Source organism: Haematobia irritans, chromosome 5 (genome assembly GCF_050003625.1).
Source record: "Haematobia irritans isolate KBUSLIRL chromosome 5, ASM5000362v1, whole genome shotgun sequence".
Lineage (NCBI taxonomy): Eukaryota > Metazoa > Arthropoda > Insecta > Diptera > Muscidae > Haematobia > Haematobia irritans.
This window is the reverse complement of record NC_134401.1, coordinates 136,539,584-136,558,155: the sequence shown is the minus strand read 5'-3', so window position 1 is coordinate 136,558,155 and position 18,572 is coordinate 136,539,584. Positions and strand designations below refer to the sequence as shown.

Sequence of the window (18,572 nt, the reverse complement as noted above, 5' to 3'; positions counted from 1 at the left end):
CATACAGATAAACAATTAAACTTTTACCGAGTTACTTGAAATTTACAGAGGACTGGGGAGAGGTTACGATATTAAGAGTTGATACCTGATTTTGTAATATTTGGACGGAAGAGAGGCCGCCCCTTTAGGATTATAATTTGCTTGACATTTTCTGGGACGTTTACAAAAGATACGCTACATCACTTTTCGATATTTGGTCGGGGAGGAGGTCCTCCTCTAAAACTGCAAAAAAAAATCGTAAGTTTTCTTGAAATTTACAAAAGCAGTGGGGGAAGGTTATGAACGAAGAGGCAACCTTCCTTGCCCCACACTTGAAGGAAAGTTTCAAGAATTTTCAGGGAAGGTTAGGGGTGCTATTCACTACGGTGTTTGTCGATATTGTATCGGGGAAAGTTACGTTCCTTTAAAACAATAGAGCAAAATTTAAAAATCTCAGATCTACTTGAAATTTACAGGGACGTGGGAGGAGGTGATTAAATTTATACATGATTTTGAAATTAGTATATGATTTTTCGATATCTGGTTTGAGAAGGGGAAAATTGAAATAAACTTTGTCGATTTACTTCGATAGAATTTATAGGGACCATTGAGTAGTTGTGAAATTAATATAGGGGTACGTCATAGTCCGATATCAGGTCGGAGTGGAGCGAAGGTGGGGGGAGGGTTCCCTTTTGTCCGTTTTTTTTTCTTAAATTGAAAGTAGAGGGTTGTCCGTAAATGGGAACTGGGTACATAATTTTATGATTTTTGCACAGGCTTATGCCAGACTTCTTTTTGGTAAAGAACTTAAATTTACATGAAATTGGCAGCCAATGTAGAGGGTGCATCATTTTCCAACTTTTTAGCAAATGTTAATGTGGTAACATTTTTCACTACTTTTGCTTTTTCCGATTTATTGGATGGGAAACAATATTTTATTGTATGTTATTATAATATAGTGCTTAATTTTCAGATATGTTGAGGAGAAGGATACCTTTCCTTGACAAACCACACTTAAAATTCACAAGAAATATAGACGATTGTCCAACCACTTGAATAAAGAACATTATCTAAAAAATTTGGAGGAAAGGGTACAACCTCTTCACGACATTTTTTAAGACGAACCGTTTTACATATGCATTCCCGCCGTATTTTTACCTATAAACGAAACAGCAAGTAGTCCGTTTTGTTTAAAAGAATTCAAATCTTTTCGAATTTGTTTTCAGCACGAAGGATATAGTTGACCAAGTTAACGCAAAATGTTCCTCCAAATACGCTTCGGAAGGCGCAGCGAAGCGGGCCGGGTTACGCTAGTTTTCTATATAAAGTAAATTTAAAAGAAATTTTCTAAAATTTTAAATTTTCGCAGCAGTTTCCTATCGAAATCAAATTCCGACAAAATTTCTTACAGAAAGTAGTTTTCGACCCAATTTCGTATAAAAGGTAAATTTTGACGAAAATTCCAAAAGAAAATAACTTTCGACGAAATTTCCTAAATAATGAAAATTTTGACGTAATTTCCTATAAAAAGTACATTTCGTACTTTACAATTTCCATGTGTAAATTTATAGGAATTAAATTTCGATGAAATTTTTTATAGAAATAAAACATACAACAAATAGTCACGAATGCACATCGCAGATGATAAATGCATTTTGAAATTAAATTTAGACGAAACTTTCTATAGATATTAAATTTGGAAACAAATTTCTTTTAGAATGTAAATTTCGACGAAATTTTCTATATAAAGCAAATTTTTAAAAATTTCTTACGGAACGTAAATTGTGACGAAATTTTCTATAGTAAGTGATTTCGAGGAATTTTCTATACAAAGTAAATTTTAACCAAATTTCCTACAAAATTTTCTATAGAATTATGACTTCGACGAAATTTCCTATAGAAAGTAAATTGTGACGAAATTTCCTATAGAAAGAAAATGTTAACGTAACTGACAAAAATTTGGACGAAATTTCCTTTAGAAAGAAAGTTTTGAAGAAATTTCCTACAGAAAATAAATTTCGAGGAAATTTTCTATAGAAAGAGAATTTTTAAAAATTGCTTATGGAAAGTAAAATTTGACGAAATTTTCCATAGAAAGTGATTTCGAAGAAATTTGCAATAGAATGTATGTATCAACGAAATTTCCTATAAAAAGTAAACTTTGACGAAATTTGCTATAGAAAGTAAATTGTGACGAAATTTCTTTTAAAAAGCAAATTTTAGAGAAATTTCCTCGACAAAATTTTTCATAAAAAGGAAATTTTTTAAAATTTCTTATGGAAAGTAAATTGTGATGAAATTTTTTTATAGCAACTTATTTGGAGGAATTTTCTATAGAAAATAAATTTTAACCAAATTCCCTATAGAAAGTAATTTTCGATGAAATTTTCTATAGAACGTAAGTTGCGACGATATTTCCTACAGAAAGAAACTTTTGAAGAATTTGCTGATTGAAACTAAATCTTCGAAGAAATTTTACAGCGAATGTAACTTTGGATGAAATTTCCTTTAGAAAGAAAATTTTGGAGAAATTTCCTATTGATAAAATTTTCTTTAGAAAGAAAATTCCTATTGAAAATAAATTTCGATGAAATTTCCTATAGAAAGAAAGTGTTTAAACTTTTTTTTGGAAAGTAAATTTTGATGAAATTTTCTATAGAAAATGATTTCTAAGAAATTTGCTATAGAACATAAATTTCAACGAAATTTCCTATAAAAACTAAATATCGACGAAATTTCCTATAGAAAGTAAATCTTGAAGAAATTTCCTATAAAAGGAAAATTTTGAAGACATTTTTTTTAAGCTAAATTTTCTATTCAAAGAAATTTCCTATCGAATGTCTCATTGGACTAAATTTTCTTTGGAAAGAAAATTTTGGAAAAATTATCTATAGACAAATTTTTCTATATAAAGTAAATTTTTAAAAATTTTTTATGGAATGTACATTTTTACGAAATTTTTCAAAGAAAGTGATTTCGAAGAAAATTCCTATAGAAAGAAATTTTAACCATATTTCCTATAAAAAGTAAACTTCGACGAAATTTTTTATAGAAAGTAAAGTTTGACGAAATTTCCTATAGAAAGAAAATGTAGACGTAATTGTCGTGTAACTTTGGAAGAAATATCCTTTAGAAAAAAATTTCATCGAAATTTATTTTCTATAAGAAATTTCTCCAAAATTTTCTATAGAAAGAGAATTTTTTAAAAATGTCTTATGGATAGTAAATGTCGATGAAATTTTCTATAGCCCCCAACACATTTGACGGATGTGATATGGTATCGAAAATTTAGATCTACAAAGTGGTGCAGGGTATAATATAGTCGGCCCCGCCCGACTTTAGACTTTCCTTACTTGTTTTTAATCTATTTTTAACCCATTTGAAACAATAAAATTTTAAATTTCACATTAAAAATATGAAAAAAGCGAGTAATAAAAAATTGACTCAAATGAACTTCCTGTGTAGTTAAAATACAGAACATTTTTGGAAGTGCTTTTAAAGTTGTGTCTTAAGAAGAACTTCCAAATTTTTTGCTGTGATCTTAAGCTCAATGACAAGGGACATCATTTTTATAGCCTAGTCCGAACGGCGTTCCACATTGCAGAGAAACCACTTACAGAAGCTTTGAAGCACTCAGAAATGTCACCAGCATTACTGAGGTGGGATAACCCACCGTTGAAAAACTTGTTGGTGTTCGGTTGAAGCAGGAATCGAGCACCACGCTGGCTTCCAGAAAGAAAATTTGGACAAAATTTCTTACAGAAAGTAAATTTGGACAAAATTAATTTCGGCAAAATTTCCTTTCGCAAGTAATTTATACAAAATTTCCCTAAGAAAGAAAATTTTGACCAAATTTCCTATAGAGAAAATTTTAACAAATTGCCTATAGAGAGTAAATTTCGAATTTTGGCGAAATTTGGCGAAAGTGAATTTCGCAGAAAATAATTCTGGCGAAATTTTCTATAGAAAGTAAATTTTGCGAAATTTTTCATGAAAAACGAATTTCGAGGTTATCTCCTATGGAAAGTAAATTTTTGACAATATGTTATACAACATCTGCTGCTGTTTTTTGATTAAATTATTCATAAAAAATACTCATGTTCTTTACCTTTTGCAAAAAGGCTAAAAATATTCATAAGGCACAGTTGTTGAATTTTTTTATTGTAATTAAAAGGAAACCAAGAACATAACGCCGTATAATAATATTCAAACGGGCACATACAAACCCACAGTCTCTTTTTCCCTACCGACACTTTTCCTTTCACATAGCTTTCGCCCCCCCCAAATAAAATGAATACTTGTCATCTACCATATGTGTACGTGTGTATGTGTTTATAATGCCTTTGTTCTCTCGTTGTTTTTCTTCCTTTCCTACAGATATTAAGTTATTAACAAGGAAACTTTCACATTTTGACCCGTTAACACTGAAAGTGCCACTCAAGGATGTGGTCTGTTATTTATCGCTGTTGGAAGCTGGACGACCCGAGGATAAACTGGAATGTAAGTATCGTTGATATTTTGCTAAGATTAAAGTGTCAATGCAATGCAAAAAAAAAAGAAAAAAACTGATTCCTCTCAAAGCTATTTTTATATGTGGCATTAAGGCTATAACGAAATGTCAAATATCTTTTGCATATTTTAAGGCAAAAGATTATTAAAAAAAAGTTATTGCATATTCTATGAGGTTGGTCTTTTGTTGAGGAATGAATAAAAATGGGAATGGGTATTTTTTGTTCTCCATGAAATAGAAGCATATCTTAAGGGATGGATTTTTCAGGGATTTATTGGAATTTTTTCATTGCATAGTATTTTATTGGTGGCCTCTTTTTTCAGTTATGTTTCGCCTTTATGATACCGATGGCAATGGTGTCTTGGATACTGCCGAAATGGATGCTATTGTTAATCAAATGATGGCTGTGGCTGAATACCTTGGATGGGATGTTAGCGAATTGAGACCGGTAAGCTTAAAATTGATTTAAAAAATATAGCAAATACAGTGAAGCCTCTCAAACTTGGACAACCTTTGTGAGACGTTTGCTATATTAAAACATGAAAAGTAATCTCTCATAAGTACATAGCTCCCAAATGTGGACAAAATTTGGGCGACCGCAGGTGTCCATTTCTGAGAGGTTTCACCGTGTTGTAAAAATTAAATTTAAAATAAATTGAATTAAAATTAAATTAAACCAAACCATTAAATTAAATTCATTAAAAAATTCAAATTTTTCTTCACATAATTTTAGGATAGCAAAATTTGTTACTAATTTTATTTTTATTGCATACCCTTTGGCTTCACTTTCTATATTCCTCTATTTGAATGAGTAAAGTCCTATAATGACTTCTTTCTTTACAATAGATTTGGTTTCTATGGCGTCATTAGTTACTTAATTGCTTACACTTTCTCCTCGCTCACCACCATACCATTATCTACCTCCAGAGTTACTCAATTACCTGTGAGTTAAATTCTGACCCAACATTTGTTCATGATTAATTAAGCGTGTAATTACTTATGAAAAAAAAAGGATGCTGTAGTTATAAAAATATAATAAAATGCCCTCACTATTTCCGCCCTTGTCCTGAATAAAAGATTTTCCATGAAGTCTGCAATAGTTTTACACAATTGCTTGGATTCTAAATATGGGAAAAAATTACAGATTTTTTTAACAACGATGTTAATTGGAGGCGAAAGGAATTCGAAGAGTTAAAAGTTTGAAATCAAATGTTATCATTAATCATTTCCATATAAATGTACTTGGGAAAAAATATATTAACTACCTACAAAAATTTTCTATAGAAATACAATTTTGCCAAAATTGTCTATAGAAATAAAATTTTGCAAAAATTTTCTATAGAAATAACATTTTGCAAAAAATTTATATAGAAATAAAATTTCGACAAAATTTTCTATAGAAATAAAATTGTGCAAAAATTTTCTATAGAAATAAAATGACAACATTTTCTTAGAATTAAATTTTGACAATATTTTCTATAGAAATTTTCTGTAGAAAAATTTTGTCAAAAATTTCTGTAGAAATAAAATTTTGTTAGAATTTTCTGTAGAAATAAAATTTTACAAAAAATTTTATAGAAATAAAATTTTGCAAAAATTTGTATAGAAATAACATTTTTACAAAATTTTCTATAGAAATAAAATTTTGACAAACTTTTTTATAGAAATAATATTTTCTAATAAAATTTTTTATAAATTTTCTGTAGAAATAAACTTTTTTTTTTTAAATTTTGCAAAAATTTTCTATAGAAATAAACTTTTGCAACAATTTTCTATAGCACTAAAATTTTAACAAAAATTTCTACAGAAATAAAATTTTGACAAAATTTTCTATACAAATAAAATTTTAACAAAATTTTCTACAGAAATAAAATTTTGCACAAACTTTCTATAGAAATAAATAAAACAAAATAAAATAAAATAAAATAAAATAGAAATTTTGCAAACATTTTCTATATAACCAAAATTTTGCAAAATTTTCTATACAAATGAAGCCACCGTGGTGCAATGATTAGCATGCCCACCTTACATACACAAGGTCGTGGGTTCGATTCCTTCTACGACCGAACACCAAAAAGTTTTTCAGCGGCGGATTATCCCACTTCAGTAATGCTCGTGACATTTCTGAGGTTTCAAAGCATCTCTAAGTGGTTTCACTGGAATGTGGAACGCCGTTCGGACTCGGCTATAAAAAGGAGGTCAATTGTCATTGAGCTTAACATGGAATCGGGCAGCACTCAGTGATAAGAGAGAAGTTCACCACTGTGGTATCACAATGGACTGAATAGTCTAAGTGAGCCTGATACATCGGGCTGCCACATAACCTAACCTAACCTAACCTATACAAATGAAGCTTTGCAAATATTCTCTCATAGAAATAAAATTTTGAAAAAATATTTTATAAAAATAAAAATTTGCAAAAATTTTCTATAGATACAAAATTTTGCAAAAATTTTCTATAGAAATAAAATTTTGCAAAAATTTTCTATAGAAATAAAATTTTGCAAAAATTTTCTATAGAAATAAAATTTTAACAAAAATTTCTAAAGAAATAAAATTTTGACAAAATTTTCTATAGAAATAAAATTTTACACAAATTTTCTATAGAAATAAAATTTTGCAAACCTTTTCTAGATAACCAAAATTTTGCAAAAATTTTCTATAGAAATGAAGCTTTGCAAAACTTTGCCATAGAAATAAAATTTTGAAAAAATATTTTATAAAAATAAAACTTTGCAAAAATTTTCTATAGAAATAAAATTTTAACAAAAATTTTTATAGAAATAAAATGTTGACAAAATTTTCTAAATAAATAAAATTTTGACATAATTTTCTATGGAAATAAAATTTTAACAAAATTTTCTACAGAAATAAAATTTTGCACAAATTTTCTATAGAAATAAAATTTTGCAAACATTTTCTATAGAACCAAAATTTTGCAAACATTTTCTATAGAAATAAAATTTTGCAAAAATCTTCTATAGAAATAAAATTTTAACAAAAATTTCTATAGAAATAAAATTTTGACATAATTTTCTTTGGAAATAAAATTTTAACAAAATTTTCTACAGAAATAAAATTTTGCAAAAATTTTCTATAGATATAAAATTTTGCAAAAATTTTCTATAGAAATAAAATTTGCAAAAATTTTCTATAGAAATAAAATTTTGCAAAAAACTTCAATAGAAATAAAATTTTAACAAAAATTTCTATAGAAATAAAATTTTGACAAAATTTTCTAAACAAATAAAATTTTGACATAATTTTCTATGGAAATAAAATTTTAACAAAATTTTCTACAGAAATAAAATTTTGCACAAATTTTCTATAGAAATAAAATTTTCAAACATTTTCTATAGAACCAAAATTTTGCAAACATTTTCTATAGAAAGGAAGCTTTGCAAAAATTTTCCATAGAAATAAAATTTTGAAAAATATTTTATAAAAACAAAATTTTGAAAAACTTTCTATAGAAATAAAATTTTCCAAACATTCTCTATAGAAATAAAATTTTGCAAAAATGTTCTCTAGAAAAAAAATTGTGGCAAAATTTTCTAAAGAAATAACATTTTTCAAAAATTTTCTATAGTAATAACCTTGTGTAAAAATTTTCTATAGAAATAATATCTTGACAAAATTTTCTATAGAAATAAAAGTTTGACAAAATTTTCTATAGAAATAAAATTTTGACAAAATTTCTATAGAAATACATTTTTGCGAGAATTTTCCGTAGAAATAACATTTTACAAAAATTTTATAGAAATAAATTTGTACAAAAAATTTTATAGACATAAAATTTTGCAAAATTTTTTATAGAAATAAAATTGTTTCTATAGTAATAAAAATTTTTAAAAATTTTCTATAGAAATAAATTTTTCTATAGAAATAAAATATTGCAAAAATTTTTATAGAAATAAAATTTTTACAAAATTTTCTTTAGAAACAAAAATTTTTCTATAGTAATAAATTTTTTTTTCAAAATTTTCTATAGAAATAAAATTTTGACAAAATTTTCTATACTAATAAAATTTTGACAAAATTTTCTATAAAAATTAAACTTTACCAAATTTTTCTATAGATATAAAATTTTGACAACATTTTCTATAGAAATAAAATTTTGACAAAATTTTCTATAGAAATAAAATTTTGACAACATTTTCTATAGAAATAAAATTTTGACAAAATTTTCTTTAGAAATAAAATTTTGCAAAAATTTTTATACAAATAAAATTTTTACAAAATTTTCTTTAGAAACAAAATTTTTTCTATAGTAATAAATTTTTTTCAAAATTTTCTATAGAAATAAAATTTTGACAAAAATTTCTATACTAATAAAATTTTGACAAAATTTTCTATAAAAATAAAACTTTTCCAAATTTTTCTATATATATAAAATTTTGACAACATTTTCTATAGAAATAATATTTTGACAAAATTTTCTTTAGAAATAAAATTTTGCATAAATTTTCTATAAAAATAAAATGTTTCAAAAAATTTCTATAAAAATTAAATTTTTCAAAAAATGTCTATAGATCCTGCCAATTTTTATAGAAATAACATTTTGACAAAATGTTCTTTATAAATAAAATGTTGACAAAATTTTCCATAGAAATACAATTTTGACCAAATTTTCTATAGAAATAAAATATTTCAAAAAAATTCTATAGATCCCGCCAAATACAAGGCAACACCATCGTATCAAGCGTACACTGCTACTTGCATGCAAAATTTCAAGTTTCAAACTCATTTCTCATGTGGCACGAATTGATTTCTCGAGAGACTGCTTTCCTTTCGGATGGAGTACAATTTACATTAAACTGACATTAATTTAGTTCATCTTACACCTTCTTAACCTCCATGAAAATTTTTACAAACTTCAATGAAACTCTTTGCAATAAATTCTCCATTTAAGAAATAAATATTCATAAATAAATGCGAAATATTACTTCAATTTCTCGCATAATTCAAATGTGAAAAGTACACCCAGAATAAATTAAACAACTACACTCTCAAAAAGGATCTCATCTGAGGACCGTTGGTGTATGCGTATGAGTGTATGCATGCGTGAAATACCCTGCTATCTTTGCCGTAGATTACATCTGTCACCACATAAAACAATTTACACACCTTGAGAGTACTTTCCAAGAAACAAATTCACCAGGAGTTGGCGGCAAGGGAAATGTCCCGACTTTGTTTTTTTTTCATTGGTGTCTGAATGTGAGATTGTAGACTGGCAGTTTGCCAAGCAAATATCTTAAATAATAAAAGACATGAGTTGTACTGCTGAGAGACAGTAAATATTTAAACATTTTTCTAGAGCGGATGCTGCACACGAAAGAGCGTTATAGTCTGCAGCTCCTTTGTAAAAAAAAAAAATCAAACAAAAAAATTTACAAAAAAAAAAACGAAATAAAAATCATTCAAAAGCTCACAGCTCAACGCAAGAACGAGGATATGTATTTCTGTAAATTATTCATGGAATGTGTCTTGAAATTCGTTCATTGCTTAACATCTGCTGCCACGTTGCATTTGGTAAAAAGAATGAGTGAATATTGGCACAGTATTTGGAATTGGTCACTGTCCGATCTTTTCGGTCAATTAAAAAAAATATTTGGCCATTTAACAGAATGCTCTCTAAACACGTTCAATGACTCCGTAACAGGCCTCGCAGTAGGAAAATGGACCAATATTGTGTTGGGGATCGAAAATCCAAATTATGGCCTAATGGAAATCAGAACCATAGAAAGGTGAAGTCTGTAAAGATAAAATTTTGATAAAATTTTCTATAAAGATACAATTTTGATAAAATTTTCTATAGAAATAAAATTTTGACAAAATGTTTCATAGAAATAAAAAATTTTATAAGATTTTTCATAGAAATAAAACTTTTAACAAAATTTTCTAAAGAAATAAAAATTTAACAAAATTTTCTATAGAAATAAAATTTTGACAAAATTTTCGATAGAAAGAAAATTTTTATAAAATTTTCTATAGAAAAAATTTTTGACAAAATTTTCTATAGAAATAAAATTTTAACAAAATTTTCTATTGAAATATAATTCTGAAAAAATTTTCTATAGAGATAAAATTTTGAAAAAATTTTCTATAATGATAAAATTTGGACAAAATTTTCTATAGAGATAAAATGTTGACATAATTTTCTATAGAGATAAAATTTTGACAAAATTTTCTATAGAGATAAAATTTTGACAAAATGTTCTATAGAAATAAAATTTGACAAAATTTTCTATAGAAATAAAATTTTGACAAAATTTTCTATAAAATTTTCTTCAAATTGTGTATAGAAATAAAATTTTGACAAAATTTTGTATAGAAATAAAATTTTGACAAAATTTTCTATACAAATAAAATTTTGACAAAATTTTGTATAGAAATAAAATTTCGCCAAAATTTTCTATAGAAATAAAATTTTGACAAAATTTTCTATAGAGATGAAATTTTGACAAAATTTTCTACAGAAATAAAATTTTGACAAAATTTTCTATAGAACTAAAATCTTGACATAATTTTCTATAGAAATAAAATTTTGACAAAATTTTCTATAGAGATAAAGTTTTCTATAGAGAAAAAATTTTGACAACATTTTCTATACAGATAAAATTTTGACAAAATTTTCTATAAAGATAAAATTTGGACAAAATTTTCTATAGAGATAAAATTTTGACAAAATTTTCTATAGAGATAAAATGTTGACATAATTTTCTATAGAGATAAAATTTTGACAAAATTTTCTATAGAGATAAAATTTTGACAAAATTTTCTATATAGATAAAATTTTGAAAAAATTTTCTATAGAGATAAAATTTTGACAAAATTTTCTATAGAAATAAAACTTTGACGAAATGTTCTATAGAGATAAAATTTTGACAAAATTTTCTATAGAGATAAAATTTTGACAAAACTTTCTATAAAAATAAAATTTTGACAAAACATTCTATAAAGATAAAATTTTGACAAAATTTTCTATAGAGATAAAATTTTGACAAAATTTTCTATAGAGATAAAATTTTGACAAAATTTTCTATAGAGATAAAATTTTGACAAAATTTTCTATAGAGATAAAATTTTGACAAAATTTTCTATAGAGATAAAATTTTGACAAAATTTTCTATAGAGCTAAAATTTTGACAAAATTTTCTATAGAGATAAAATTTTGACAAAAATTTTCTATAGAGATAAAATTTTGACAAAATTTTCTATAGAGATAAAATTTTGACAAAATGTTCTATAGAGATAAAATTTTGACAAAATTTTCTATAGAGATAACATTTTGACAAAATTTTCTATAGAAATAAAATTTTGACAAAATTTTCTATAGAGATAAAATTTTGACAAAATTTTCTATAGAGATAAAAATTTGACAAAATTTTCTATAGAGATAAAGTTTTCTATAGAGAAAAAATTTTGACAACATTTTCTATACAGATAAAATTTTGACAAAATTTTCTATAGATATAAAATTTTGACAAAAAATTTTATAGAAATAAAATTTAAAAAAAAAATCTATAGAGACAAAAGTTTGTCAAACTTTTCTATAGAGATAAAATTTTGTCAAAATTTTTAGAGATAAAATTTTGTCAAAATTCATAGAGATACAATTTTGACAAAATTTTCTATAGAGATAAAATTTTGTCAAACTTTTCTATAGAGATAAAATTTTGACAAAATTTTCTATAGAGATAAAATTTTGACAAAATGTTCTATAGAGATAAAATTTTGACAAAAATTTTCTATAGAGATAAAATTTTGACAAAATTTTCTATAGAGATAAAATTTTGACAAAATGTTCTATAGAGATAAAATTTTGACAAAATTTTCTATAGAGATAACATTTTGACAAAATTTTCTATAGAAATAAAATTTTGACAAAATTTTCTATAGAGATAAAATTTTGACAAAATTTTCTATAGAGATAAAAATTTGACAAAATTTTCTATAGAGATAAAGTTTTCTATAGAGAAAAACTTTTGACAACATTTTCTATACAGATAAAATTTTGACAAAATTTTCTATAGATATAAAATTTTGACAAAAAATTTTATAGAAATAAAATTTAAAAAAAAAATCTATAGAGACAAAAGTTTGTCAAACTTTTCTATAGAGATAAAATTTTGTCAAAATTTTTAGAGATAAAATTTTGTCAAAATTCATAGAGATACAATTTTGACAAAATTTTCTATAGAGATAAAATTTTGTCAAACTTTTCTATAGAGATAAAATTTTGACAAAATTTTCTATAGAGATAAAATTTTGACAAAATGTTCTATAGAGATAAAATTTTGACAAAATTTTCTATAGAGATAAAATTTTGACAAAATTTTCTATAGAGATAAAATTTTGACAAAATGTTCTATAGAGATAAAATTTTGACAAAATTTTCTATAGAGATAAAATTTTGACAAAATTTTCTTTAGAGATAAATTTTTATTCTATAGAAAATTTTTGCAATATTTCATTTCTGTATAAATAGTTTGCAAAATTTTATTTCTATCGAAAACTTTGCAAAAATTTTATTTCTATCGAAAATTTTTGCAAAATTTTATTTCTATAGAAAATTTGACAAAATTTTCTATAGAGATAAAATTTTGACAAAATTTTCTTTAGAGATAAAGTTTTCTATAGAGAAAAAATTTTGACAACATTTTCTATACAGATAAAATTTTGACAAAATTTTCTATAGATATAAAATTTTGACAAAATTTTTTATAGAAATAAAATTAAAAAAAAAATCTATAGAGATAAAATTTTGACAAAATTTTCTATAGAGATAATATTTTGACATTTTCTATAGAGATAAAAGTTTGTCAAACTTTTCTATAGAGATAAAATTTTGTCAAACTTTTCTATAGAGATAAAATTTTGTCAAAATATTTAGATATAAAACTTTGTCAACATTTTTAGAGATAAAATTCCGAAAAATTTTCTATAGAAATAAAATGTTGACATAATTTTCTAAAGAGATAAAATTTTCACAAAATTTTCTATAGAGATAAAATTTTCACAAAATTTTCTATAGAGATACAATTTTCACAAAATTTTCTATAGAGATAAAATTTTCACAAAATTTTCTATAGAGATAAAATTTTCACAAAATTTTCTATAGAGATAAAATTTTTACAAAATTTTCTATAGAGATAAAATTTTGCTAAAATTTTCTATAGAGATAAAATTTTGGTAAAATTTTCTATAGAAATAAAATTTTGACAAAATTTTTTATAGACATAAAAAGTTTACAAAATTTTCTATAGAGATAAAATGTTGAGAAAATTTTCTATAAATATAAAGTTTTGACAAATTTTTTATAGAGATAAAATTTTGACAAAATTTTCTGTAGAGATAAAATTTTCTATAAAAATACAATTTTGAGAATATTGTCTATATAGATAAAATTCTGAGAAAATTTTCTAAAATTTGTGGAAAATTATTTTTTTTTAGTTTAGTTAAAAATTTTAAATTTCTTTTTAAAAATTTCTAAAATTAACCTACATTTTCCAACCGGGTGGATTTTTCAGTGAATCAAATGACTTTGACATAACGTTCTCCATTTCCCTTCCTCCTTTTAAAACAACAAAGTTGAAAGTACTTTTGCCTCCCCCAGTTTGCCAGACTCACATTTATTTGGCTCAATAGAATTTCATGGCTTTTTGTAGAGAACTTTCTAATAATGAAAGCACAACAACAAACTTGAATATAAATTTCATTTAATTGTTAGTGCGTCCATAGTTGGAACTTAAAGTGCCACTAAAAAAAGCTATAACCAACTACGCAGAGGTCTAACTAACTAACAAACTGAGATTTATGAATTGTTTCTGTTTATGTTCACTTTAGGGAAATGTTACAGAAAATTTCTTTAGAGATGGTTAGCACCAACCAAGGCAAAATAGATGATGAAGTTTTATAGGTCGTTAAGGAAGACAAATAAATCACAAAAAAAAAAAGTTTAAGTCGCTTTAAAGGAAATATAATAAAAATAATAAATGCAATACTAATTAAGAGATATGGTTTCGAGGGTTGTCGTAAGGATTTCTGATTGGATAACTAAAAAAAATATTAATCATGGAAAATCACTTTAGTGTTTTTCAAAATATGCCCCATGCATGCGTTCGAGGAAATTGTCGAAACACTTTTAACACTCTGATTAAGGATTAAGTTATATTCAGGTGACGGAAAACGTTGACTTTTCATTTTATTTTTTATGTACGCGAAAATATGAAGTCATTCGGTGCCAAGTCAGGACTATACGGAGAATGATCCATCAAATTAAAGCGGTTAAAGTGGCAGCTCGATTAAAATTAAGGCTCACTTAGACTATTCAGTCCATTGTGATAATGAACCATCAAATTCATGTTTTGAGAAAGCTCAAAGTCCTATATGTAGAAAAAACATGACTCCATGCCCATATATTTGCTAAGATTACACTAAAACACTCCAACATTTTTTAATTACAAATTTCAGGAAAATATTCGGCTTCGGCCACAATGCCAATAATCTAACAAATTTGTCAAAATTTTATTTTCATTGAAATTTTTTGCAAAATTTTATTTCTATAGAATTTTTTTGCGAAATTGTATTTTTATAGAAAATTTTTGCAAATTTTAATTTCTATAGAAATTTTTTTGCAAAATTTTATTTTTATAGAAAATTTTTACAAAAGTTTATTTCTATAGAAAAATTTTTGCAAACTTTTATTTCTAAAGAAAATTTTTGCAAAATTTTATTTCTTCAGAAAATGTTTGCACAATTTTATTTCTATAGAAATTGTTTGCAAAATTTTATTTCTCTAGAAAGTTTAAGCAAAACTTTATTTCTCTACAAAACTTTTGCACAATTTTATTTCTATAAAAATTTTTTGCAAAATTATTTTTTTTTTTTTATTTTGGCAAAATTTTTATTCTATAGAAAATTTTTGCAATATTTCATTTCTGTATAAATAGTTTGCAAAATTTTATTTCTATCGAAAACTTTGCAAAAATTTTATTTCTATCGAAAATTTTTGCAAAATTTTATTTCTATAGAAAATTTGTGCAAAATTTTATTTCTATAAAATTTTTTTGCCAAATTTTACTTCTATAGAAAATTTTTGCAAAATTTTATTTCTATAGAAAATGTTTGCAAAATTTACTTTCTATAGACAATTTTGCATAATTTTATTTCTATAGAAAATTTTTGCAAAATTTTATTTCTATAGAAAATTTTTGCAAAATTTTATTTCTATAGAAATCTTTTTGCAAAATTTTATTTTTATAGTAAATTTTTACAAAATTTCATTTCTCTAGAAAATTTTTGGAAAATTTTATTTCTACAGAAAATTTTTGCAAATTTTAATTTCTATAGAAAATGTTTGCAAAATTTAATTTCTATTGAAAATTTTGCATAATTTTATTTCTATAGAAAATTTTTGCAAAATTTTATTTCTATAGAAATTTTTTGCAAAATTATATTTCTATAGAAAATTTTTTGCAAAATTTTATTTTTATAGTAAATTTTTAAAAAATTTCATTTCTCTAGAAAATTTTTGGAAAATTTTATTTCTACAGAAAATTTTTGCAAATTTTAATTTCTATAGAAATTTTTTGCAAAATTTTATTTTTATACAAAATTTTTATAAAAGTTTATTTCTATAGAAAATGTTTGCAAAAATTTTATTTGTAAAGAAAATTTTTGCAAAATTGTATTTTTTTAGAAAATTTTTGCAAAATTGTATTTCTTTAGAAAATTTTTGCAAAATTGTATTTCTTTAGAAAATTTTTGGACAATTTTATTTCTATAGAAATTGTTTGCAAAATTTTATTTCTATAGAAATTTTTTGCAAAATTTACAAAATTTTCTATAGAGATAAAATTTTCACAAAATTTTCTATAGAGATAAAATTTTTACAAAATTTTCTATAGAGATAAAATTTTGCTAAAATTTTCTATAGAGATAAAATTTTGGTAAAATTTTCTATAGAAATAAAATTTTGACAAAATTTTTTATAGACATAAAAAGTTTACAAAATTTTCTATAGAGATAAAATGTTGAGAAAATTTTCTATAAATATAAAGTTTTGACAAATTTTTTATAGAGATAAAATTTTGACAAAATTTTCTGTAGAGATAAAATTTTCTATAAAAATACAATTTTGAGAATATTGTCTATATAGATAAAATTCTGAGAAAATTTTCTAAAATTTGTGGAAAATTATTTTTTTTTAGTTTAGTTAAAAATTTTAAATTTCTTTTTAAAAATTTCTAAAATTAACCTACATTTTCCAACCGGGTGGATTTTTCAGTGAATCAAATGACTTTGACATAACGTTCTCCATTTCCCTTCCTCCTTTTAAAACAACAAAGTTGAAAGTACTTTTGCCTCCCCCAGTTTGCCAGACTCACATTTATTTGGCTCAATAGAATTTCATGGCTTTTTGTAGAGAACTTTCTAATAATGAAAGCACAACAACAAACTTGAATATAAATTTCATTTAATTGTTAGTGCGTCCATAGTTGGAACTTAAAGTGCCACTAAAAAAAGCTATAACCAACTACGCAGAGGTCTAACTAACTAACAAACTGAGATTTATGAATTGTTTCTGTTTTTGTTCACTTTAGGGAAATGTTACAGAAAATTTCTTTAGAGATGGTTAGCACCAACCAAGGCAAAATAGATGATGAAGTTTTATAGGTCGTTAAGGAAGACAAATAAATCACAAAAAAAAAAAGTTTAAGTCGCTTTAAAGGAAATATAATAAAAATAATAAATGCAATACTAATTAAGAGATATGGTTTCGAGGGTTGTCGTAAGGATTTCTGATTGGATAACTAAAAAAAATATTAATCATGGAAAATCACTTTAGTGTTTTTCAAAATATGCCCCATGCATGCGTTCGAGGAAATTGTCGAAACACTTTTAACACTCTGATTAAGGATTAAGTTATATTCAGGTGACGGAAAACGTTGACTTTTCATTTTATTTTTTATGTACGCGAAAATATGAAGTCATTCGGTGCCAAGTCAGGACTATACGGAGAATGATCCATCAAATTAAAGCGGTTAAAGTGGCAGCTCGATTAAAATTAAGGCTCACTTAGACTATTCAGTCCATTGTGATAATGAACCATCAAATTCATGTTTTGAGAAAGCTCAAAGTCCTATATGTAGAAAAAACATGACTCCATGCCCATATATTTGCTAAGATTACACTAAAACACTCCAACATTTTTTAATTACAAATTTCAGGAAAATATTCGGCTTCGGCCACAATGCCAATAATCTAACAAATTTGTCAAAATTTTATTTTCATTGAAATTTTTTGCAAAATTTTATTTCTATAGAATTTTTTTGCGAAATTGTATTTTTATAGAAAATTTTTGCAAATTTTAATTTCTATAGAAATTTTTTTGCAAAATTTTATTTTTATAGAAAATTTTTACAAAAGTTTATTTCTATAGAAAAATTTTTGCAAACTTTTATTTCTAAAGAAAATTTTTGCAAAATTTTATTTCTTCAGAAAATGTTTGCACAATTTTATTTCTATAGAAATTGTTTGCAAAATTTTATTTCTCTAGAAAGTTTAAGCAAAACTTTATTTCTCTACAAAACTTTTGCACAATTTTATTTCTATAAAAATTTTTTGCAAAATTATTTTTTTTTTTTTATTTTGGCAAAATTTTTATTCTATAGAAAATTTTTGCAATATTTCATTTCTGTATAAATAGTTTGCAAAATTTTATTTCTATCGAAAACTTTGCAAAAATTTTATTTCTATCGAAAATTTTTGCAAAATTTTATTTCTATAGAAAATTTGTGCAAAATTTTATTTCTATAAAATTTTTTTGCCAAATTTTACTTCTATAGAAAATTTTTGCAAAATTTTATTTCTATAGAAAATGTTCCCGTGTAAAAATTGAGAGATCTAATCATGTCTAATAATATCAAAGTATATATAATTATATCTGCTCAGATATGGTTGTAGATATAAATAGATCTATGGAGATATGTTATGTATAGTGCTATATATGATTAGATCTGATTCAAGATCTCATTATATATGTTGTTATATCTATTTATATCAGTCATATCTGGTA

General features: G+C 24.2%; 1 protein-coding gene across 2 annotated transcripts in view; it reads left to right on the top strand.

The window, feature by feature from the left end:
• Window positions 1–18,572, top strand: part of Dgk (diacyl glycerol kinase 1) — a 372,554-nt gene that overhangs the window by 274,417 nt on the left and 79,565 nt on the right. For both annotated transcript variants that reach the window (XM_075313077.1, XM_075313076.1), the window contains exons 8-9: window positions 4,357–4,479; window positions 4,813–4,937. In XM_075313077.1, the coding sequence (XP_075169192.1) occupies window positions 4,357–4,479; window positions 4,813–4,937 (248 nt within the window). The remainder of the gene's footprint in view (window positions 1–4,356; window positions 4,480–4,812; window positions 4,938–18,572) is intronic.